Source organism: Dasypus novemcinctus, chromosome 5 (assembly GCF_030445035.2).
Source record: "Dasypus novemcinctus isolate mDasNov1 chromosome 5, mDasNov1.1.hap2, whole genome shotgun sequence".
NCBI lineage: Eukaryota > Metazoa > Chordata > Mammalia > Cingulata > Dasypodidae > Dasypus > Dasypus novemcinctus.
The window spans coordinates 75,929,953-75,956,144 of record NC_080677.1 but is presented as its reverse complement, the minus strand read 5'-3'; the positions used below and the strand labels follow the sequence as shown (position 1 = coordinate 75,956,144).

Here is a 26,192-nt window from a genome sequence, read left to right as displayed (position 1 = left end):
GTCAAACCCACGTTCTTTCAAAAGGCGTCTAACTGAATCTTGGGATTTTTATGACAACAATGCATTTAGTTATCAGAGCGGAATAAAGAAAACAATAGAAACAGTTGGAAATGTTCCCAAGAAAAAGAAATCAACTGGACTGAGATGGAAATCATGCACAATCTGAAACATATAAGGACACATACCCAGAACTTACGTCAGATACAGAAAGCAAGATGTGAAAGAACAGGTAAGTAGTACATTATTGTGAGCAGTGAAAGGGGAAATCTGTTGGAGAGAGACATTTTTAAGAGAATAGACTTCATGAAGTATAAGAAATATTTTCCTCCATGAAAAATTCCATAAAGGAAAATACAAAATAAATTTAAAGAACACATGTAAGAGTAACAGTTTAGAAATGGAAAGGTAATGTCTTTTAAAGAAGGACTTGACAGGAAGAATAAAATAATAAAAACAAATCTGGTTAGAGTAGGAGAAAAGGATGAAACAATTTAAAATTACCTAAGCAATAATCACATAATAGAAACAAACCTGAATGAAACAATAGGGAATGGATACAGCACAATAGGGAGTGTATTTATGATAGCCGTCAGAATTAATCAGAGTTGAAAAGAAAAATTGAGAATTGTCAGAATATAGATGGGAACTAAAGTGTGATATTTTGCTTCAGCACCCCTTTGGCTGAATAATACACCTTCCTTGAACACTCTGGTTCACAATCAGGTATTTTTATCAGTTGTCTGATGGATGTTTCTTCACACCATTATTAAATTATCCTCATTAGTATGGACTGCTTAGTATATTTTCTCAACTATATTGCTCTTTGAAGACTAAGTTCAGGTGCTATATTTGCATTTTTCATTGTTGATAGCTCAATTGTAAAAGCAGAGTGGGTACCCAATAAATATTTGTCATATTGATGAATGGATCAACTTGCTTTGTTTCCAGATAGATAAATGACATTAAAAGAAGTAAACTGACTTATGATATCATGTACGAACTGAGTAGTAGAATCAGTAGGAAAAGACCACTCTTACTGTAGTCTTGAAGCATTTGGGGAGTAGGTAGTACAGCCTAAAATGGGTTAAACAAACAAGTGAAGGCAAAGAGAAAGGACATCAGTTAGAATAAATTGGAAAGATAATGTGGAAGAGATTAAGACATTTAAAAAAAAAAGAAAACTATATTGGGAAATCAATACAAATTGTCAAGATTTAGTTTTATGGGTCAAAAAGTGAGAATACTATAATATTAAAGGTGTACCACTTACTAGTAGTAAGAAGCTTAGGGACAAACTCAGCCAATAAAATTTCACATTGACTTTGTATTATTCATTTGAAGTAAAGCCTTAGAAATATTGGTTCTAAATCTATTTGAGTTCCTTAAATAGTTTGGCATCAAAATACCAAATAATGCTTACCCTTTCTATCTTAAGGCAAGTTTTTAAGCTCAAAGAGCACTACAAATCTTTGAAGACATGGGTTTATAGTGGTACCATAGATAGACCCTTCATTAAAGCCCTGAAGGTGGTCTCATTGAACAGATAGTATAAAACACTTTGAGATGTTAGATGGTCATGCATTAGTTTATATCCTATGTGCTCATTTTTTACCCTAAACAGTAATAAATACTTTGTGTTTTTTTTTTTTTTTTACAGCCATCAGCTTTGCAAAGCAGTTTGTGCTGCACAGTATCTAGAAAACCTTAAAATTACATATACTGAGAGGGAAATCAGATTTCCTCTTCTCAGCAACTGAAATTAAGTCTCCTATTTTTTTCCTTTCCTTTTCTTTTCTATTCTATTTTTACTTTCTTTTTCTCTCTTTCCTTTTTTTTTTTTTTACTACACACTATAGTGAATGTGCAATTACCTGGCTTTGGGTTAATGATCTGGATCACCCACTTCTCACAGAGCTTGTCTGTGTTATTCAGATGAATGCTTTACCTGTCACTTTTGCTTTCTGCCTTGGTGAGCAACCTGAACCACTGAGGGATACTGAGTGCCATGCTTGGCAGTGTGATTGACAGTGACCCACATTTAGCTCTTAGGGAGATTGCTCCAACATTATGTGGACCATAGAGAACATTTTTAGAAATTATGAAGGCATGGAAAACAACAGAAATGTGTTTATTTTGCAAAAAAATTCTGAAGACAATATAATTCAATACTTATTTTACGGTATCTTTCAGAGAGCTAAATTCACTCTATTTTAAGAACATAAATTATATCAAGTTTAACATTTTTGATCATAACATTATTCTGATTGATCTATTTACAGGTTTGCTGCCCCAGGGAAAAAACACTAAGAATACATGAAAAAAATGCATTTTTATTTCTTTTAAGTACAAAAGTTTTCAGTAAAAATATTGTTTAACCAGTGTCTCCTAATATTTTTCAGGCCACACTCTAGCTAAAGCATTTTGAGGTGCTACACAATAGACACAGCACTGATGGTCACCTCACACTCAAGAAGCCCAGGTCCAAGCCTGACTTTCTACTTCCACATATTGAACAAAGCTCCAGAACTTCAGACAGGAGCAATCAATGGAATGGATAAAAATTGGGATAAAAATAAAAGACTATCCTTCTCCTTAAGTGTTTCTTAAATTGTACTTGATAGTTGAAGAAAAACTTGTAACAACATCTGATGTGGTACTCAGTGTATATAAGGAAAATACTTAAGGCAATTATATTTAAAATGTGAGGAAGATAAAGGAACATAAATGGAAGCAAAGTTGCTATAGTACACTGAAAATAGTAACATGCTATTACCAGTAAACTGTGATAAATTGCATAAGTATATTGTAATACTCAGATCAACCACTATGAAAACTATATAAAGTGATACACTCAAATATAAATAAATCAACGTGGAATCCTAAATATTGTTAAAGTAACCCACAGAGAGGCAAGAAAAGAGAAAGAGTAATATGCATAGAAAACAAATAATTAGATGGCAAACTTAAGTCCTGACATATCAGTGATTACTTTAACCAATTGTAAGATCCATAATTGCAGAATGGATGTAAAAAAAAATGACCCCACTATTTGTTATTTATATGAAAGTCATCCAGACTTAATGGCATAGGTAGGTTGGAGTAAAAAAAATGAAAAGACATATAACCCTAGCATTAATCAAAAAGGGGGGAAGTAGCTATACTAATATCAGAAAAAGTAAACTCAGTAAAAAGAAAGTTATTAGGGGCAAAAAGGGACAATAGATAATGATAAATTCCACCACAAAAACAAATTACAACATGAAATGGGGAAATCCATAATTAGAGAAGGGGCTTACAACATCGTACTCTGACTTACTGATAGAACTACACTGAATATATAAAAGAACAGAACCCCACCATCAACCAACAGATCTAACTGACACATAAAAACACTATACCCACAACAGTAAAATACACATTCTTTTCAAATGTCTATGGAGCATTCACTAAGGTATACCGTATCCCGGGAAGCAGAATAAATCTCAGTTAATAGAAAGAATGACTTCATATAGTATATATTCTCTGACCATAAAGGAATCAAATAATCCAAAATATAAAGCAGGAAAATCTTTAAATTCTTGGAAACAAAGGTCTAAATAATTCCTGAGTCAAAGAAGAGGTTTCAAAAGAGATTTTAAAAAAGATATAAGCTGAATGGGGATGGAAATACAACATATCCAGATTTGTAGGATGCAGGGAAAGCAGTGTTGAGAGGCAAATTTATAGCACTAAATATTTAAAATAGTAAAGAAGAAAGGCCTCAAAACTATAATATAGCTTCTTACTTCAAGAGACTAGACAAAGAGGAACAAAATAAACCCAAAGAAAGCATAAGGAAAAAAATAATAAAGAGCAGAAGTCAATGCAATTAAAAATGGGAAAATAGAGAAAATCAATGAAACCAAAAGTCTTTCCAACAAATGGTGCAGAAAACAACTGAACATCCACAGGTCAAAAACAATAACAACAAAAGAAATTTACCTTCTTACTTTATATAAACATTAACTCAAAATGGATCACAGACTTAAATGTGCAAAATATAAAACTATATAATTTTTAGGAAAATAGAAAATCCTTGCGGTAAAGCTTGTACCCAGGCATTAGCAGAGATTTTGGCAGCCTTTGTGGAGCTTGGAGAGAGTGGGACCTTTACCCCTGTGTTTGGGGAGATTACTTCCACTGGGCAAGCACTTGGAAGGGTGGGGCTGCCATTCCATCAGACATGAAGGACAAAACATCATTCCACAGATAACTCTCAGAACTAGAAATCTAATGGCGTTTCCCCTGCTTGGTTTCAGAATTGTTTGAGACCTCTGACCTCTGTTTCCTTCCAATTTCTCCCTGTTTGAGTTTGCTAAAAGCTGCTGGAAGAAATAAAATAAAAATGGGATGGCTTTTACAATGGGGGTCAATTGGCTTATAAGCTTACAGTTCTGAGGCCATGAAAATGTCCAAATCAAGGCTTCATCAGGCAATGTTTTTCTTCCTGAAGACTGGCTGCTGGTGATCCTGGACTCCTCTCTCACATGGCAAGTTACATGGTGGCAACTGTTGGGGCTCTCCCTACCTCTCCAGACTTCTTTGCGCCTTCATCTTCCTGCTTCATGGTTTTCTCTCTACTTTTCTGTGTTCTGTTGATTTCAGTTTTGGCTTTGCTTCTAGGGCTTCCTCCCGCAGCTTCTGGGGTTCTCTCTGTTTCATGCCTCATTCAGCCCATTTATAAAGGACTCCAGCAAGAGAATGAAGACCCACCCTGGATCACCCCTTACTGAAGTAATCTAATCCAAAGGTCTTTAACTGAAGTGACCTAATCAAAAGGCCCTACTCATAATAGGGCCATACCCACAGGAATGGATTAGCTCCAGGGTCATGATTTTCTGGGGTCCATGCAGCTTCAAACTGTCACACTCCTATGGGAATGGGCATGTTTATCCTAAATCTGTTGCTCCATTGTATATGGGAAGCAGAAAACTTGTTTTCTAGATTTCACAGGACCATAGGTGAGGGGAATTGTGGCTCAGGACAGATCTTATTCATAACCAATTTTAATGACACTTTGTACTAAGCATTGTTTCTGAAATGACTAAAAGCTTTTAGGAGATTATGATGGAATGAATATATTTCATATATATGAAGAACATAACATTTTGTAATCTGAAGGGAAAGTGTGGTATTTTGAGACTGTATACATATATATATATACCCCAGAAAAACATGTTCTTAAATCTAATCAATTTCTGTGGGTGTAAACACATTGTAAGTAGAACCTTTTTTTTTTTACTTTTAATTAATTAAATTTTTTTAAAAAGAACTTTTAGATTGCATAAATGTTACATAAAAAATATAGGGGATTCTTATATGCCCCTCCCTCTCCCCCTCCAACACTTTCCCACAGTAACAACATGTTTCATTAGTGTGGTACATTTGTTCCAATTGATGGACATATATTGAAGCATTGCTACTAACCACTTACATTATAGTTTACACTCCATGCCACACAATTTTGTAGTTTATGACAAAATATATAATGGCCTTTATCCATCATTTTGATGAGGTAAAGGGTGGTGTATGGAACTTCCCTATACATTTCTTTGCAACTTCCTGTGAATCAATATTTATCTCAAAATTAAAAATTAAAAATTCATTTGAAAAAAATTACTGTTGAACAGATTTATATCAATATTATTTTTAAACTTCTATGCATTTAATGAGCAAAGATCAGATGTAACTCATTCCTAAATAGTAAAATCAATTGAGCAATCAAGAAATTGGAGGGAAGCGGACTTGGCCCAGTGGTTAGGGCATCAATCTACTACATGCTAGGTCCACGGTTCAAACCCCAGGCCTCCTTGACCCGTGTGCAGCTGGCCTATGCACAGTGCTGATGCGCGCAGAGTGCCGTGCCACACAGGGGTGTCCCCTGCTTAGGGGAGCCCACGCGCAAGGAGTGTGCCCTGTGGGGAGAGTCGCCCAGCGCAAAAGAAAGTGTAGCCTGCCCAGGAATGGTGCCACATGCACAGGAGAGCTGACGCAGCAAGATGACGTAACAAAAAAAGACAGATTCCCGTGTCACTGACAACAACAGAAGCAGACAAAGAACATGCAGCAAACAGACACAGAGAACAGACAACTGGGCCAGGGGGGAGGGGAGAGAAATAAATAAATATTAAAAAAAAAAAAGATACAGTATCCTTTAAAAAAAAAGAAATTGGATAGGACAGAATTTTATAATTCTTACAGGTTATATTTATGGCTACAGTAAATATTAACAGATAGAAGGGGAAAACATAAAAGTGCAGAAATAATATTTAAAATATTTAATAACTTTTATGGTCAGAACACTAACCAATCAGAATAGACTGGGACCAATCAAAAGAGATCCTGGACATAAACAACTCAAAATTTGGTGCTGGAGTATACCAGTGGAATATCTATCCTATATAATTTCTTTTTGATTAATTTTATTATTTCCTCCCCCAAAGACATATATTCCTAGATGTTGGTATTTCTGAGTATTCCTGAACTGAAAATATTGGTAGGGGAGTTATGCTATTGTAAGAAGTATACCTCAAAGTGTTGCTGTAGAAAAACATAACTAATATGAATAATTAACAGCTAGATGAACAAAAATTAACTGCTTCTATTAAGATATCTGACATTTATTCATTTTTTATAAAACAAATATGAGTATAGAAACAAAGTAACATTCAAATATTTGAAGATAGGTGTTCAATATTTGCATATAAACGCATCCTTTCAAGTTAGAAGTTTTAGGGCTTGTATAGCTAATAAAATTAGAGTCTGGTTTTATGAGTTCTTCCTAGCAAAAATTTCAAGGTGCTTTATAAATATAATCACTGCAGGGTTATCAGATTAGAAAACAAATATTTAAAGTTGAAATTAGTTTGGTCATATTTAACCTTTTTGAGGAATTGGGATTACTAAATATCATTATAAATTCAATGAGAAAACAGGCCACAGACCCTGCATAAGAGGAAATACACAATGCAGTATAGAAAGACGATCAGGACTATGAAAATAAAAATACGTATTTTCTAATCTGTGTCAAGTCTATAAAACTCACTTAAATAACGTGAGGGAAACGGTTGTGGCTCAACTGATAGAACATCCACCTACCATATGGAGGGTCCAGGGTTTGATACTCAGGGCTTCCTGACCTGTGTGGTGAGCTGCCCCACTCAAGTGCTGCCGCATGCAGAGTGCCACGCCATGCAGGGGTGTTCCCCATGTAGGGGTGCCCCATGCACAAGGAGTGCACCCCACAAGGCCAACCGCCCTGCGTGAAAAAAGCACAGTCTGCCCGGGAGTGGTGCCCCAGACACAGAGAGCTGATGTAGCAAGATGACGCAACAACAACAACAAAAAAGCGACACAGTTTCCCAGGGCCACATGACAAGAATGCAAGCGGACACAGAAGAACACACAGCAAATGGACACATAGAGCAGACAATGGCAGGGGAGGAGAGAGAAATAAATTTTTAAAAAAAGAACCTAAAACAAATTAGTTTTTGTGCCCTTTTTCTCTTGAAAAAAGAGAATTATTTCTATTTAAAGAATAGTACAACATGGCTTATGCCCTCTTTATTCAAGCGCATTTTTGGAGCCTTTTTTTTTTAAGCTAGATTAAGTACTAGTTCAAAACATTAGTTAATGACAGTTGAAATGCAGTTCTCATGCAGGTAAAAAGGTTAAGATTATATGATTTTTTTCCTGCATTAATGTGAGAAAATTTTAAAAAATTCTACTTCATAGAATACAAATAAAAGCCATCCATATAATTACAGCTGTAATTATAAGTTCATAGGAATTTAAAGTCAGTTTAACAGAACAGAGGGGGAAAAACACATACTATTAATATCAGGCTGGGATTAGTTAGATGGATAGTTTTAGCCTTCATGGATTTGTTCATTTCTATCTCTCCAGGACGACTTGCAGTAATTCAAAGCTGTTAAAACAGTTCAATTATTCTGATTTTTTTCCCCCTTGCCTTCTATGCTGCTAATTTATGGGCTCAGAAGACTGCCTGAGGAAGGGAAACTAGCATTATTTAGGGTCTATTGTACAAAGAGTACTGTGCTTAGTGTATGTGAAAAATAAATCTGCATGAGATCCATATCATTCCCATTTTTCACGTAGGAAAATCTTGGCTCCAAGAGTTTAAATATCTTGCCCATGATCCTCCAGAGTTGTATTTGGCACACTTTCCCCTACCTCCAAAGTCTACACAATTTCCTTTCCTGAATACAATAGTGTGGTCCTACAGAGTTTAATCAAATTTCAACCTTAAAAGAATGGTCCTACAAGACTTGACATTAATTCTAACTCAGAGATTCTCATGAGCTTTGTCTTTCCAGGAATGTTTGTGACTGGACGTTGTCTCAGGAGAAATCCCACTGTTATTGACTCTGAGGACTGGGGATAAATATGATTTTGTCTTATGCACAGTTTAAGCAGGCTTGCATACAAATCATTTAATAGTTAACTGCTATTTCTGTGGTATTTTGTAATAGACTATCAGCTTGCTAAACACACTCCCCCAAATACTAATATTAGAATCCAGTAGTAGGTGGAGACTTTTTTCTGCCATGTAGACTGGTGCTAAAACTCCAAAAAGGCACAGAGCTATGACAAATGCATAGAACACAATAGCTTCAGCATTTTTAACAATACTGTTGGAGAAGGAACATATAGTTTTACATATTTAGTAGCAGTATTATCCTTCAAGTAAAAAGGCAGAATGATTGCTTTAGCATAGATAAAATGTATACTTGTTTAATGCATATTTGTACTGAGTCATCCACGTTCCATTTTCTTCTTTGATACTAATGAGAAAACAATTGCTAGTTGTTTTTTTTTCTAGCTGAAAAATAATTTAAACCAGTTAGTATCTCCTTCCATTTTTCTTTTACTTGGCTTCCTCTTATTTGTAGTTGACCAAGGAATTACCTTTGCACACCTACATAAACAGATCCAGAGACAGATATTTACCTATGTAATATTTACAGATCCAGATCTACATACACAAATACACACACACATCCATACATGGTATGAACACATACAACTGCATGGAAAACAAACTTGAGAGATTAACATATAATTTATGATAACAGGAAAGAATTCAAGGTATGCAACCCCAGTAAAGTCTAAAATGCACAATTTTAAAGTTACTCTTCTAAAATGTTCTGCTTCCAGATAGGATGGAGTGAGTAACTTGCATTAAACCCATGGGCCCTCTTCAAACCCAGAAAATAAATAGACAAAATGCAAAATATCAACAGTTTAATGGGATCTGAGAACTGCTGAAGCAAGAAGATCTAGTAGAGCTAAGATTCTAGAGAGAAGAGATCCCTGTAGAGGTGGGGGAAGAATTTGAGGCTGATTGCATTGATACTGGGGGCTCTGGGAAGATACTAAGACTCCAGAACTGGCCTGGGAACATGGACATGACTACGGGTCAAAGAAACTAGCAGAGAGCTTAGCAGTCTCGAGGGACTGGAGTGACAAAACATGAACTTGAGAAATCTCAAACACATGGCCAGTTATCCCCTGGAGATATTTCAAATTCTGAAGCTAAAGGGTCTGGAAGAAAAACAACAACAACAACAAAACAACAACAAAATAAAATAAATAAATAAAAATAAAATCCTGTCAGCAGTATTGCAATGCTAAGAAGAGAAATGTCGGTGCTCAGGAACTGCCCAGGGGAGGGCTGCAGGTGAACATACTAGACCAGGTTTCATCCTGGGGACCAAATCCAGTCCACCTTTATATTTATATCATCTATGAGCTAAGAATAGTTTATACACTTTTAAGTGGGAAAAAAACAATACAACAAGAATATTTCATTACATGAAAAGTATATGAAATTCAAATTTCAGCATCCATAAATAAAGTTTTATTGGACCACATTCCTATTTATTTATGTATTGTCTCGGCTGTTTCACACAATGATGAGTAGTTGCAAGAGACCACATGACCTGTGAAGCCTAAAATATTTACTGTCTGGCATGTATAAAAACCATTTGCCAACCTGCACTAGGCTCTTAGTTGAAAGCCCTGGTGGGTCTGGTGGGTCCAGACCTGGGACCAGGGACCAGGGGCAAACTAGAGACAAACTGAGTCTCAATCCAACCTCAACTCAGCTCAGTTCCCAACTGGATGAAGGTAGCCTCCATTGTATCTGCCTAGCAGAGGAAGGGTAAATCTTTGCAGGTGAAAAATAACATCATTGAGTGCCTCTATAATTTTTCAATATACATTTTACACACATTCCAGTATTGAAAAAATTACTGCACTAATTTTTATCTGAGCTGACATATAATACATATAATGAACTCTGATATATCTAGCAGGCTCAAAAATAATATATTAGCATCCAACGTTTTAAACTAATAATTTAATATATGCTATTGAAAGAAGAGAAAAAATAAAATACAAGTAACAGTATTACCTAAAAAATTTTTTTACGGGGCAAGAAAACTTAAAATATTTGGTTGAGATAATAGTGTTCTAACTAACTGGCAGTTAGTTTCCATTGCAAAACATTCCAATAATATATGGACTAGATTCTATGAATTATTTATTTTGTAGAAAATGAAAAAACATTGTAATTGATAAAGTCATACATCATACTGAGCTATAAGACTATTTTCTAGGGTACATTTTTCAATGACACATGGTTCAGAGGACACTGATATCCTATTTTAGGTTTCTGCCATCCTAAAAAGACTGACAAGTACCAATGTGGGAAAAACAGTAACATTGAAATACTATAATTATCCAATATGTTATGCCTCCATCTCTCCCAGATTTTAAAAAATTAACTGTAATAGCATTTTATATTGAAATTAACTCAAAGGAGCATGACAGCCTAGAAGTTCAGTGTCACAGAACTGCAAAATAGTTAAACTCATTTTAATCAGGATATACTAAAGTTTTACATCTGTGGCATAACTTAATTGTACCTTTAATTTATAACCTATCACAATTTACAATGCATGTCTTATTGGTATCAATGAAATATAACCTACTCTTGCTCAAAACTCTAGGTCACATAATAACATCATGTGATTCAACCACATAGAGTGGGACCATTACACAGAAGGGATACTGATATAGCTACGAGTATAAAATTAGATAGAGATATTGATAAATAAAACTATATCTTTGTGTATGTAAAGATGTACATATAAATTGAATTCTCTAATTTTTTATTTAACTCAATAGTACACCTAACTGAACATCCTTACAATGCAAGGACACGCCACATTATCTGGATATTATCTGAGAAACCAAGAATCATTTTTAAAATGAAAAGACTTCTGGAATTAGAGAATTTTTTAAAGTTAAGATTATTCTAGCCAAATTATAAGTGTTCTTTAACATTAAAGGCATTACTTTTAATTACAAGTATCATCAGTGATAGACTTCCATCTACATAATCTACTTATTTAAGAACAAAGATTATTTTCACTAGTCCTCGAAATTGTTTAAAAATTTTTTTCCCCAAAATGTGAAAAGAGTCCATTTTTAAGTCAGGATTATTGCATCAAGAACTGGAAAATACTAAGGATAATCCAGGACATTAATTCAATTAGTTACTTTTAAATGTTTGCTTAAGGGAAAGTAGCTCCAGGAGAGTACCTATTATATATAAAGATCTATGCTTCTTTATAGCACTAATCCTTTAATAACTGGCAGAATGCAATATCGTTAAACACACAATCAAATATTATTCATAGTTCCAGAATGCTGATTCTCTGTACATCATATCCAATTCCAGTGAAAAGACCAGAGTCCTCAGAAGAACACATTGCAAACAAAACGTCCTTAGTAGGTGGTGCAAAGTCAGGCCAGGAGTCAGACAGAACTAACAGAGATGACAGAGATGTGATATTCAGCCGGGTTTCCTCAGAGGGAAAAAGCAAAACCACATGGCACTGCTGAAATGCCGAGTTAATTGTCCCTTCTAAGCATTAAATATTACATCTTTAAAACTGTTTCCACCACAGTACTGTATCTTTATGTAAGACCCTCTTTAAAGAAACACAAACATTTTCAAAGTGCATTGCTGAAACACCATAAAAACTAATAACCTACCATTTTCTTTGCACTCTTCTGGAGGTTTAGCCTTTTTCGCAAGTCGTGGATCCAGCCATGATGTTGTCTTTGTGTTATGGCTGAAAAGAAAAGAGATCACTCTGAACAGACACATACTAAAAGGAATCAAGTTTATTCCTTAGAAAAAAAAAAAAAGGAAAAAAAAGAGGGGGTTAGTCCAACAAAATTGCAATCGATACACTTAATTTGCTTACTGGTTCTAAGTAGCCCTGAAGGAGGTGTAAGAGTAATTGTGCAGGGCAGCTGTAAATTTGGCAACCTCGGCTCCCTGTCCTCAAAGCAGCTATTTTTATTAAAATCAACTAGAATGTTGCCAAGTTAACCTCATTGAAAATGCAGAACTCATCCAGAGCAAAAGGAATTTATTACAAATACAGGATTCTCCAGTTGGAAGAGCACAGTCCACAAGCTCTGATACTATTTCCTGAGTTTTGCAAAAGAATTATTTTCATCTTAAACCTACCCTTTTCATAAATAGTTGTTTTGTTACTCTTTAACTACAGCTCTGGCAGAGGCTGTACAGAAGTGATGCAAATTACAGCATGTTCTTGGGATTCCTGCATTTTCTCAAAAAGTGATTAATAGCAATTTCATTAACCCACATTTAGCTATCTTCTATCTAAACACTTTCAATCCAGCTATTATCTTTAATAGAAAGATAGGGGATAGAAATGGCCGTATACTGACATTTTCAGACTGGAGTTTCCGGGAATTAATGATAAAAAGATATTTTAGTTTGGAAAAAAAAAATGTTTTCTGAGAAGTTTTTTGCCAGAAATTTCAAAAGCAAACACACTCTAAAGAGCAGTATTTCTTAAAGAGGGTCCTGGAATTACCTGGTAGGCTAATTAATGGCACATATTCTTAGTCCTCCTAGAACTATGGAATCAGAATATTTGAGTGGGGCCACAAAATCTCCATCTTTGGAAAGTGCTCTAGGTAATTCTGATGCACACTGTCTGGCTCATCACTAATAGCTTGAGATAAAATCTTTTCTGTGTATTCCCTTCTTAAGTGAACTCATCTAACAAGGAACAAATTATCAAGGATGTGACATTTATGAGGGACTTCAGGAAAAGAATGAGCAAATTCACAGCTGTGGGAAAATGAGAGATTCATACAAGAAACAGAAGGCCAATGGATAGAACATGAAAGGAAAAGGTAGAAAATAGGTTGGAAATGTAAATTAGGACCAGATAATAGGTACACTTGAATACAACTGTAAGGAGATCAAAATGAAAATTATATGAATTTTCCATGTATTCCCTTTCTTCACTGAAATTTAACCATATTTTTATCACATCAGAACACAAGCTGTAGCTAGATCATCTGATGAACCAATGTGCACTTAAAGCAAAGGGCAGAAAATTCTCCCAGGCTGCAGATTTAATGGCAAACTTCTCAAGACTAAGTGCCTCACCTAATGAAACCAGGAAGGGGAAGCTTGGAGGGAGCAAGATGGGCAGTGGGAAAGGCATACCAAGACGTTAAAAAGATGTTAAAGCACTCCTCAAATAGCATTTCCTAGATGCTCACCCTGTCTGCCTATGTGTAGAGCCATTTCTGACTTGGGACCTGGGATATCAAGACCCTTGAGTCAAGCAGTCTCTACTCCTAAAAAGACTCCCTTTTATTTCTGACTTCCATTTGGGATAAAAGAGAAAATACTCTGTAGCACGTCCTTCACCATTAAGAGGTCCTTCATGACAGATACAGATGCCTCTGAATTGGGCACGAATGATTTCTTAGTAAATGATCAGAGGAAGGCTGTGAATTTGGTCAAATAATAAATTATCCCAAGTATGCCATCTTGATTTCCCCCCATTTGACCTTCGTAAAGTCTAATGGTGCTTCATTATCAAGTATTAGAAGACTGAAATATAGAAGACACTTTGATCTCACTCTGGCACTCATTTTTAGCCATGTCGCTATCATCTAGTCATTTCCTATGAAAAGAAGACTTGAAGTCCATGGGTAGAGGTTATGACTATAAGAGTGTGAAGATAAGTGGGGCATAGGGTTCGGTGTTTGCTAATCTCAGTTTGAAATAGTCACTTTAAAAATGCTCTTTATAGGTACACCTCAGTTCAAAGTATGTAGAGAGTCTATGTTTCTAGGAGGTAGAAAGATTTAGAGGTGGGCAAGTTAGATTAATTTCCCTACTTTTTACTGACACCTACTCTTCTGCTTTTCTTCCCAGACTCTGGAGGTCAATTCTAGGTCCCTTAGACACTGTCACAAAAGCAAACAGATCAATGGGTAAGTAATAAGGGCCACTGCAGAAAATCAAATTACCATTTCTATGCCACACCCTGTCAGTCTCAAAAACTGGTTAATTTAGGAGAGAACTGTGACTCTCCAGGCTATCCTGAGTTTATATAAAACATTTCATTACAGGATGATTTTTTTAGGCTGAACTAGCATTAATAGTATGTCACTTTAATACATTTTGACAAAATGAGTCTCTTACAGTTAAGAGCATTTTTAGCTGATTCTCTGAAATGGTCTTGAAAAGAGTGGGTAGTAGTTACCTACAGTAATTGTCTAAACTTCACATGAAGATCCAGCATGGTATTTCTCCACAGTGGCTCTCACAGATTTGTAATTTGTATGCTCCTTTAAGATGCCTTATAGAGATGATATTTTTAATGCATTTGAGAGACAATGCAACACGTGGCTTTTCCACTTACCTTAAATTATATATTTTTAAACCTCAAAAATTCCATTTGAATATAAAAGTTGGGCAGGTACCCAGGGTACAGAGAGGGTGGAGCACATTCCCTAAGGATTAGGGCAGTTAAGGTCAGCACCCCACAGGTCTGAGAGAGGAGTATCTGTCCCCCACGGATTAGGGAAGGCCAGTTGGTCAACTCTGCTCTAAGTGGGTTGAGCCTGTATGCCAAAGGGTAGGGAAGGCCAGGAAGTCAAATCATTGCTATAAGAGGATTGAGCCTGTATCCCAAAGGTTAGGGAAATGTTGTCTTCATGTCACTGTACTGGGTGTGTTAAAACTCTAATCCAAAGATTGGGTAAGGTGTGGCAACCACCCACACACTCTTCAAGCATGAGATCTGGAGCTTGGTCGAGACACAGATACTTGATGAGGGTGGAATCAAGAAAATGGCCATTGAGCGAGCATGTGGAATGGGTGAGTTCCCTTCAGGCACCAAGAAGGAAAAAACATCACCTTAAGAATGACTCTCAGACTCTGAAATTAAACAGAGGATTCCCTGCACTGTAGAGAAACTTCGACTCATATTTCTCTCCCAATTTCTCCTTATTGTAATGAAAACGTTTTTCCTTTGTCTGTCCATTTGTATATTGGAAGGAGATAAATTGTTTTTAATTTCAGAGGTCTGCATCCAGGCGGGACTTTGACCCAAGACAAACTGTATTTCTTTAAATTAATTGTGATATGACTTAGTACTTGCATTGTTACTGATTTGAGGTTTTTAAAATATTGTAATGTCTTTTTGGAATTCAGAGAATGGAGTGTACCTGTTTGAGATGGTTATGAATTCCAAAAATTGATACTGGATTATGTTGGTAATCTGATCTGTACCTGGGCTTGATTAAATTATGATTAGGGCTTTGATTGGGCCATGCCATTAGGGCATTGAGTCCCCACCCATCAAGGGGTGGGGACTCACAGATAAAAGGCATGGCAAAGGACAGAGTTGAGGGTTTTTGATGTTGGAGTTTGATGCTGAAGCTGTAAACTGAAGCCATGGGAAATAAACTCACAGAGGAAAGAGAAGCAAGCCCTGGGAAGAGAGGAACCCTGAGTCCAGAAAGAAGCAAGCCCTGGGAAAAGAGGAACGTTGAACCCAGAGAAGCAAGACCCTGGAAGGGAGGAATACAGGAAGCCTGAACCCTCCCAGACATCAGCAGCCATCTTGTTCCAACACGTGAAAATTGACTTTGGAGAGGGAAGTAATTTATGCTTTATGGCCTGGTATCTGTAAGCTCCTACTCCAAATAAATACCCTTTATAAAAACCAAAAAAAAAAAAAAATAAAAGTTGGGCAGGAAACTGAGTACAAATTGGGATCATCGAAGGATTTTTAACAATCTGCATGCTACCTTTCCTCATGTTTGAAAGAGAGGTGATGTCCTTTCATTTTCAAAGATAGGGCAGATTCAGATGTATGACACCAGTTTTTTATATATGCATTTATCCAAATCGTTTGTGGCACTAATGACAGGAAAATAAGATACTAAGATTAAATACTCTTACATTTTATTTGCATAGGCTACATTTGCAAAGAAAGGGTTTTCTTTTTTCTAGCTGGGGAAACGTTATAAAGAATGGAGTGTTTTTCCAATTGGAATGGAAAGCTGTTTTCTAGGAACTCTGAGTCATAATAATATACTACTTTATATTTCTATGGATAAAGGTAATGTGATCATCATGAAAAGTGAGAGATTAAGTGGAGTTAAGTCAACAGCTATTTAAGTTTGTCAATATATTGAAATATCCGGAACAAAATCTTTAAAAGTTCTTTATCATATGGGTATATCCCAAACTCTTCTCTGATGTTAAACTACAGACTGAGTTTACTTGGAGGAATACAATAAACCAGGAGTGAAATTCAACTCTGTAATTCTAGTCTAAATTTACATCAAATGTCCTTGAACTCATGTGATAGGCTGACTTGTAATGGATCAGAAATTCTGGTACATTTTGTAAGCTTAACCTTTGCCAACTGACAAAAGTAGTAGGTTAAATAATCACATTTTATCTTTTTAGGAAACAATCACACATAGGGCATGTTTCTCATCAACAAGAAAAGCTACTGACATTATGGCACACCAATGCAAAGTTATTCTCACTATCTCATAACATTTCTTGATTGCCTACTATGTCGGGGACTGAGCTAGGAACTTTCACATGCGTCCCCTCATTTAATGCTAATCAGCTTTTGTGATTGAGTATTATTAACTCCATTTTACAAATGGAAAAACAATGTTGAGAGAGGCTAATGAATCAAAGAGCTAGCATTAAACCCAATATACCTGTTTCCCAAGTCCTGCCTGGCATTTTTATGGTCTGAAACAGGGGCATACTGAACCTAACACATTGAATTTTATACTTAGGTGTTTAATTTAATCCCTAGCTGGTAATCAAGGATCAGTTTTCCAGCTCCTTTGTCAAATGGTTTAGAAACTGAGACTTTCACCTACTGTATGAGGATAGTAATCACTACTTTAATTCCTTTGTAAGATTAGAATGCCTTGCACTTAGTGTGTATTATATTTAAATGCATGTGTGTAGAGAGGAAAGAGTGTATCATGACTGAAGGGCACAGGTAATAACACTGGAAAAATTTTTGTCCTTATAGACTTGAATTCTCTATTCAGATAACACTCTAATCAAAATTTCTTCTTTTGAATCTGAGTATTTTCTAGAATAAAGTCTTTTAAAACTGGGTTTATATAATCTGTATATGAATATTAGGATTTAGAACCTATACAGAAAGAATCAGGATAGTTAATAAAAATGCTATCAATAGGTGGAGTATTTACTAGAAGCAAAACTTAAAATTTTCGTGATTGTGCCCACACTCTGTGTCCTTCACTCCATTTTTTCATTTACTTTATCACTTTTCCAGTCAGGGTACAAACTCCTTTGCAGTTTCTAGTTATACACAAGTAGATCTTCAACAGTGACCAAATTCAAACCTAAATTTTAAGACATCCTCCCACTCATTTTTTTTAATTCGTGCTTCCTTTTACAACTTCTTTTCTTCCTTTATACTCCCTCATGGAACCAAACAACATTTTCAGTACTGCACAAATAGGAAAAGTGTTTTCTTTCATTAACCAAAAGTTTACTAGTGGAATAAGAAATGTTTATTATTGAATATACCCCTTTCTTGTTCTATTTTCTCTAAAAATAAACAGTAAAACATATAAAACAATGATAAATACATTGTATTTTAAGTCTTCCTAAAAACCCAATTCTGAAGCTCCATCTCTAACTTATAAATAACTGTATTTTCATCCTGTAAATATTACACTAGAAGAATAATAAGAGAATGAGCAAGGTGAGCAAGGTACAGGTAAATATTTTAGAGTCCAATGAGCAATTCAAAATGTCTGTGAATGTTAAAAGTCTCAATTGTAATCATCAAAGAAGTTCAGGGTAAAAAATACCATAGAAATATTGACTGTATTTTATGTATTTTTAATAACCTTTACTTTTTAAAGGTGTTTAAATTGATTAGATTTTATGTTATAGTCAATAAAACCTTCAGGGTGATTATATTATTTTCCCAAAAGACCTTCTATTCCCTTTATCATCATTACACAGTGAAGGACTATTAAAGACAAAGAATATATATATCTGATGATTAATACTGGAGGCTTTTTCATTCAAGATTCTACTCAATTGTTTTACTAAATATTTTTTCTATTTTATAGATAATCCACACAAAAAGTTCAAGACCTCTATAGCAGTTTTTTTTTCCTAAATAATAATCCTAAAATTTTCGTTAAGTCTATATATACATGAGCTTGCCATCATATTGTCTTTCAAGTGTTTAGAAAACATTATACAAAGGAGTTTTATTGTAAATATTGTTATGGATTTTGTGGTTATGTGCTGTATATGTATTTTCTCTCTGAGGATTGTACCAGGATCTTGTACTGGCACAAGAAAAAAAATATTTAAAAAAACATTTCTTATATCTACAAACTATAAAAAAGCAAGCCAAGACCAAATTTCTTCATTGGCAGAGATATGATGAACATAGACTATGAAGGCATCATGCTGGTGTTGCTGTATACAAAAAAAACCAAAACACTTATTTTACTTTGCTCTCCATAAATTTTTCAAATATGAAAAGTGTTAACTCCATTGCAAGTGGTAACTGGTGATTTACTTTTTATTTAAGGGGATTTAGGAACAGCAACACAAGAAACATAGACTAATTGTGTTTTGTTTTGAATTCAAAAGTATGTTCAGCCCTGACAAAGATTTAGGAAGCTATGAACAGTCATTTTTCACAGATGTGATTTTCAGTTTCAAAAGCCGGCTTTTAAAAATCTATTATTTAAGATGACACAGTGTTCACTGCCAGTCAGGAAGATGGTAGTAAACAAATAGGTTCTTGTTGTCATTTTGTTTTTCGCCAATGCAAGAGCAGTCTCTTTTATGTCACTAACTAAATTGACTCTCAAACAAAGAAGTAATTTAATGGGATTCCCAGAGCATGTCAATCCAGATTAACCCTCTGACACCTTTTCTCTACGGCACATTTAACCCCTAGAATAGTGAATTTCTGGCCCATAGCTTATAAAACAAATACTATTTGTAATATAAAAGTTTTTTGTTTGTTTGTTTTTTTAATTCATGTTTATTTATATATTGCAGGTAGTATGGGATAATGAGAACAGATTTGTTGGATGGCAGAGCTATTTGACCTTGGGAATTTTAATGTGTCCAAGGTTGCCTCAGAATCGCATCTATAAAATGGGAATAAATCTAGCACTTTATAGGATGGTTATGATGTAATATGTGTAAAGTAGGCACCATAGCAAATTGATTAAGCAAGGACCCCGAAGCCAGGTTATGTTTCATGAAAGTCTGAATTTTGTTGGGTTTTTGACTACTATATTCCCAGGGTTTAAAATGATTACTGAACATATTATGTGCTTGATGATTATCTGTTGATTAAATGGAATCAGTGAATCTTGGCCTTGTCACTTCTTGGTTAAATGATCTAGGGCAAATTACTTTTAAGACTCAGGTCTCCTAAAGTGAGGATTAAGTGAACACAATGTAAATGTTGAAGATGTATCAGCTGTTATTGTTAAGGTAATCTGAACACAATGTGAAAAAAGTAGGTTATGAATATATAGTAATTACTATTACTAATTTGAATTTATATTTAATATACATTCTATTTTAAAATATAATATTAAAGCTAATGATGTTTTGAGTCATGGAAACTACTGGTTCTAAGTGATATTACACATTTGAAACTGGAAAATCACTAAATGTAAGACATTACTGATACTTTAAAGCATGCTTGGAAGAGCACATTCACTCAATTTAAAATTATGTTGTTTAAAAATACTTTGTTGGCTATGCACTTTTCTTATTAAATATCATTGAAAAAAATAAAAGGAATCTGGTATCATTCATTAAAGGAAACAGTTCTGAAGAGTGTGGGAAACATCTTTGGTCCGTGTGTTCACCAGTATTGAAAACAAACATCAAAAAAAAGTCTAATCTTTTAAATGCAGATCTTTTAAAGGATTAGTCTATATAAACTACTTCTCAATAATGAGTAAATACATAAATATTTCAAACATTATTACATGGAAGACAAGACAAAAAATATAATTGGTACCTTAATTTGAAACTCACGTTTATAAAAAGTATATATAAATGTGTATATATATATAAAGTCATACATACATACATAAGTCAACATTTCAACATAGGCAGAGGTCCCCTCTTTAAAAAATATAGAAATATATATATTTTTAAATTTTATACACAGAACCAAAGGGTCCTACTTCTGTTTCATTGGTTTTGTTTTGTCCTTGTCTTTTTTCAGTGAAGTCTGATAAAGGGAAGGGTGTTACCTGCCAAGGGAGACTTCCATTATTCCAGGTGACTCTCACAGTATTTGCACCAGAATGTTTTTCACTCTCCTTATCTCACAAATCTCTTCTGTTAATTCTTCTCTTCTACTTTTCCCACTGTTTTACTCTTCTTACAGTACTCTACATTCCCTTTTCAGAGTGATTTCTTTTACATGACTTTGCTTCATGACTGCCTCTGGGATGCATTATGGCTTAGCTCCTAATAAGGTCTTTATTGCCCAAGCACATTCCTCCCTGTTATTGCCTCCTGTTCTACCATATCCGTTTCCAAGGCACCAATGGGGCTTTTATTTTATAGCGTTTTTTCCACATAAGAATTCATTGTGATATCAATAGCAAAGGTACTCACAAATCCAGGACAGAGGATTGAAAAGTTGATTTTTTCTCAAATATGGCTTGGAAAGGAAAGGCTGTTCTAGAACATAGAGTGAAAACTGGCAAAAATCAGCAAAAACTGATGATAAAGTAAAACAGACTGAAATGGAAGCAGAGAGTAATGAAACTGAAGCACCTGTGGGAATTGTGTGGAAATGAGGGGCCAGACCAAAGGGGTACCGCTCTATCACACTTGAAATCATCACATTGAGTCCTGAGATTCACAGGTTACCTTTTTGGAAGAAAGAACGGTGGAGCCCAAACTGGTCCAGGAGGAAGGGCAGGTAGAGGGATGCCAGCATTCTGCAGAGTAACCTCCTTAAGAAGGCCAGTCTCATCCCACATTTGCTCCTACCATCTACATTAATTGCCTTCCTCACACTATAGCTTTCACTCTAAACTTTTTCCTTCTCCTTAATCTCTGGTCTCCTTTCGCACCAGTTTACTCACCATAAATGAAATTGTTTCCTATTTTTTGCCTTTATATTTTAACCTCACCTCATCTCTGTTCCTAAACCTATCCATTCATCATTCTTGCCAGTTTTAGGAAAAATATCACAAAAACAAACAAATGGACAAGACTTTTTTCTGCTTGCATTTCAAATTCACAAATGACCTAGCAAAATCCAAACTAGGGAGTCATTCCCTAGGATTAACCAACTAATACACGCTTTCTTTAACAGTGCCAGGGGTTTTCTCCACTGTCCTTAACACGTCAGGGACTGGGCCTTTGTAATGACAATTCTTAAACCCAGACTGCTCTATCTAAAGATCACCAACTTTTCAAGTCCATGTTATCTGACTTTCCCTATGATGCCTCCTTTTACTACTTAAACCTAGGCTTTGCTTATCCTTCTCTAAAAATAACACAAACCAAGAAATTAGTCCTTTACAAATTGTTTATAGCGATCTCCTTTCCCCAACATTGACAATACATTGAGAGCAGGGATACACTCTTAGGAATCTTTGCAACCTTTGCAACAGAGCCTCATCTTTGCAACAGAGCCTCATCATTTAATATACCTGTCTTCCTAAGTCCCTTTCCTCCACAATCCCGAAACATAATACTGTTTAAAGAAAACAGTTTATAAACACAAAGAAAGAAGGTTTTTAAATTGCATCACTGGAAACATCCCAAGGAAACAGTTCTTACTTTTATCACTTTGTCATGCTAGGTTTTTATTATTATTTCGATATAGCCTTACTCCTCGTGTATTACCTAATAAAAATGTTCATATCATCAGTCTCCTTATTCTGAACATTAATAATTAAGTAATTATTGGTCAGTAAATGTCTTCACATTCAAGGTTTTATATTTTGACTTCTGGTCTACACAGATGCCTTCCTTTGATTATCAATATCAATATTATATTTCTAGATATCAATGCTTTTAAGAGATTTGAAATTAGTCATATTTCTCAAATTTCTATACAATTTTCCTTTTCCAATTAATTCATAAGATGTCTCCAGGACATCAATTTTAACAAGAAGAAATAATGGAAGATATTCTTATTCTTTATTCTTTTTCAAACTTGGAAGATTTGCCAAAAGTTGAATGTTAGTGATTCATTTTCTGCAAAACACTGCATTTCTCATCCATGTTGAAGTCAAGCAGAGCACCAAGTAATTACCTGATCATGATTATGTATGCCTTGACCACAAGTATCAAAGTTTCCAATTTCACGTGAGAATTAAATATTGGTATGTGGTAACATTTCAATTTCACAACTGAGTTCTGCCTATGGAGCTCCAAGTCATAAATCACTCCATGTTGAGAAATGGAATATACTTTTAATAACTTTTTGAATCATCAGAGTTTACATATTTTTAACCATCAGATGAAAAACTTCAGTTTCTATTATTTTTTCTCTTTCAAGATTTGTACAACTTTGAGAGAATAATGTTTATTCATTTATAATATTTACTTTTCTTTCTAGTGAACATTTTGATTGTCTTATGCAAATCATCAATTTAATTTTGTGTTAAGATCTTTAATTTTGGAGTTCCTTTTAAGAAAAGTTGCTCTACTTCTGGAAGATAAAGGGAAAGATGGACATTATTATTTATAAAATACATGAAAAATTCAAAATTTGACAAAAGGTCATAAAGGAAAGATAAGGTTAGGTTGAGTGAATGCCACTAGGGAGTTCAGAATTAGCATTTGGGTTTCCTTGGCAAGTCATGAAAATGATATGTAAAAAGTAGAATGGACTAATAAAAATGAGGATGACTAACTATGCCAAAACAAATTATTTCATTGACACTTGACACTTTAGGTCAAATGCTTAAAATTTTGTCTTTTGTGGCCATCAAACAGTTTGCTCTAAATAGCTGTAGCCTTGCATGAGCATGATGGAGGACACTTCTGGTAATCTGACTTAAATGATGTATCGTATTGCATGTGAAATATAAGGGGGCCTTAGAGAGTAGAATAAACACTTACCCATAATATTTAGGCTATTTCTAAACCAATAATGACATCTCAAGGAGAGCGGCCTTTTTGTTACGAATGTAAAAATTGTGTGTGGAATTGTTTCCTTTTGATCACATCTCTATTTGCTACATCAGTTATAGCGTATTCTTTGGCATTAATGTTAAAGGAAATGTACAAACTCACTCAATGAAGTAGACTTCACCCTTCTCTGTATAGGCCATTTCCCAGTTATCAGGCAATGGGTCTGAGTCCTCACTGTCTTCTGGTTTTGCTGATTTTGCATCATCCATCTGCTCTTTCAGCTCCTCAGGCTGACTGTACACTGGTGCAGGATAAGGCTGGGAGGGTGTTTCTCCTGAGGCACCTGCAGTCTTGTCTTCATGTTCACTGGATTCTATAAGAGAACATGAACACGTGGTTAGTCACTCCTGAAAGAATGTGGTATATGCATACAAATAAAATGCTCTAGGAATATTAATAAGAAATATTTTTGGAAAAGTGTAATTGCTAATAACCTTGAAAATTATCACCAGGTCTATTTGGTTTTATTTTCCCACCTCATTCTTATCTATCCTTGAACTAATTATTGCTAATTATTGAATTAGAGTTTGAGACCGATGAAATGAAAGGAGCATCTCACAACAGATGTGGTAGGGAGCATGATGGATTCCAAAGGATGCCCTAATCCCTGGAGCCTATGAGTAGGTTATCTTACATTGCAAAAGGAACTCTGCAAATACGATTAAGGACTTTGAGATGGGGAGATAATCCTGGATTATTAAAGTATGCTCAATGTAATCACAAGAGTCCTTACAAGTGGAAGAGATGAGAGGGTGATCTTCTACAGAAGAAGTGTCAAAGAGATCTAATATCGGTGCCTTTGAAAAAGGCAAATGGTGGCTGAGAGGAAAGGGACCATAAGCCAAGGAATCAGGATGGACTCTAGAAGTTGTCAAAAGTAAGGAAACATGTCCTCTCTTAGAGTCTCAAGAAAAGAACACAGCCCTGCCAAAACCTTGATTTAACCCAGTGATATCTGTGTTGAAATTCTAACTTCAACACTGTAAGATAAGGGATATCCAATGACACAGAAGAATTAGTAAAAAATTTTCTGGGGAGACAGTGTAGCAAGTGGAAATAAGATTTCCTAAGACATTATCTCAGGAACTCCAACATTTAACAGTTAGTGAAAGAAGAAACTGACATTATAGTTCCTACATCACCAAGAAATGGCTTTAATTAATTGTTTTATTGAAAATCTAAATAACTGTCAGGCATTAAGCCAGATACTGCACTGTCAAGGTAAATTTGATTCAAATGGCATATCAGGAAGTGCATCTAGCAATCCATTGATCCAGTATTTACCATCAGCAAGACTACAATCACTATGACATGCTATACCATATTCATTTCCCTGCTCAACAAGAACAACAGAAGTTAACTTTGCTGTATTTTTGATAATGTGATTATGTCTTTCTTCTCTGATTAAGAAGGAAAGCAGCAACCAAACAATGAATACTAATATAAACATGGGCCATAGTCAATACTACAATTATAACAATACTCTTTAATCAGTTGTTGCAAATGTACCACAATAATACAAGGTGTTAATAATAGGGTACAGATATGGGAACTCTACGTTTTCTGAATTACTTTTCTGTAAACTTTACAACTTCTTAATATCTATACATATCTCAACATTAAAAAAAAATAAGCAGAAGTTAACTTTGCTGCATTTTGGATGGTTATATCTTATGTATGTGGCTTAATTTTTTTAAAAAATCAGATATGTTTAGTATTGTATAATTAGTTTAGAATTTACTCATTAAAAAAGAAAACACTTTTAATGATAAAAGAAGGGAAAGAACCAGATCGTATGTGCCAACTCCTGTTGCATGTGTGAGCCTTTCCTTCTGAGAAATACACAATTTCAAGAAGAAGAATACCTATTTTATATCTTACCAAATTTTCATTTCACATGGTCTATGCATACATAGTTAACCTTCAACTTTCTGTAATTATCATCTTTCAAAATGGGGGAAATAATGAAGGATTTGTTTTTAAACTAGACAGGATATTGTTGATTTTATTCCTTAAAATTGTTAAAACTTGATTTTCCACAATTTGTTCTACTTTGTAAGAGTGCTCAATGATTCATATTTCTAATGGCTATGTGATACATAAAATATCTTTTTTCCTCCTTGATTTCATATTATTTCTTTGGAAGTAGGCATGGCTAGAGAACTGTTAAGCTGAGGAAAAAAAGAATTAACGAACATTTTTTGAAGATGATAAGGAGAAAGAATAGGAATAATTTGAGGTTTTTTAATAACTTTTTCTTTAACAATTCTCAGATAGCACCAGACACTCTCCATGAAAAGCAGGAAATTGCTAAGGCTGCCATCAGACCACCTCGGTTTGAATTTGTTATACTGCAATATTGAGCAAGTTATTCAATCACCCTGTGAATGCCTGAATTTCCTTAACTGTAAAATGGGGTTGACAGCATTACCTATCTATGATGATTAGATACGACATGTCTATAAAGTGCTTAGAACAATGAACTACTAGGATAAAGTAGGTATTCAGTAAATGTTAGCTATCATTACCATTGATTTCTATT

General features: G+C 34.9%; 1 protein-coding gene across 5 annotated transcripts in view; it reads right to left on the bottom strand.

Annotated features, from left to right (window-relative positions):
* Positions 1-26,192, bottom strand: part of MAGI2 (membrane associated guanylate kinase, WW and PDZ domain containing 2) — a 1,419,055-nt gene that overhangs the window by 411,330 nt on the left and 981,533 nt on the right. For all 5 annotated transcript variants that reach the window (XM_058297943.2, XM_058297944.2, XM_071215009.1 and 2 more), the window contains 2 exons: positions 23,753-23,963; positions 12,124-12,203 (listed from right to left, as the gene is read on the bottom strand). In XM_058297943.2, the coding sequence (XP_058153926.1) occupies positions 12,124-12,203; positions 23,753-23,963 (291 nt within the window). The remainder of the gene's footprint in view (positions 1-12,123; positions 12,204-23,752; positions 23,964-26,192) is intronic.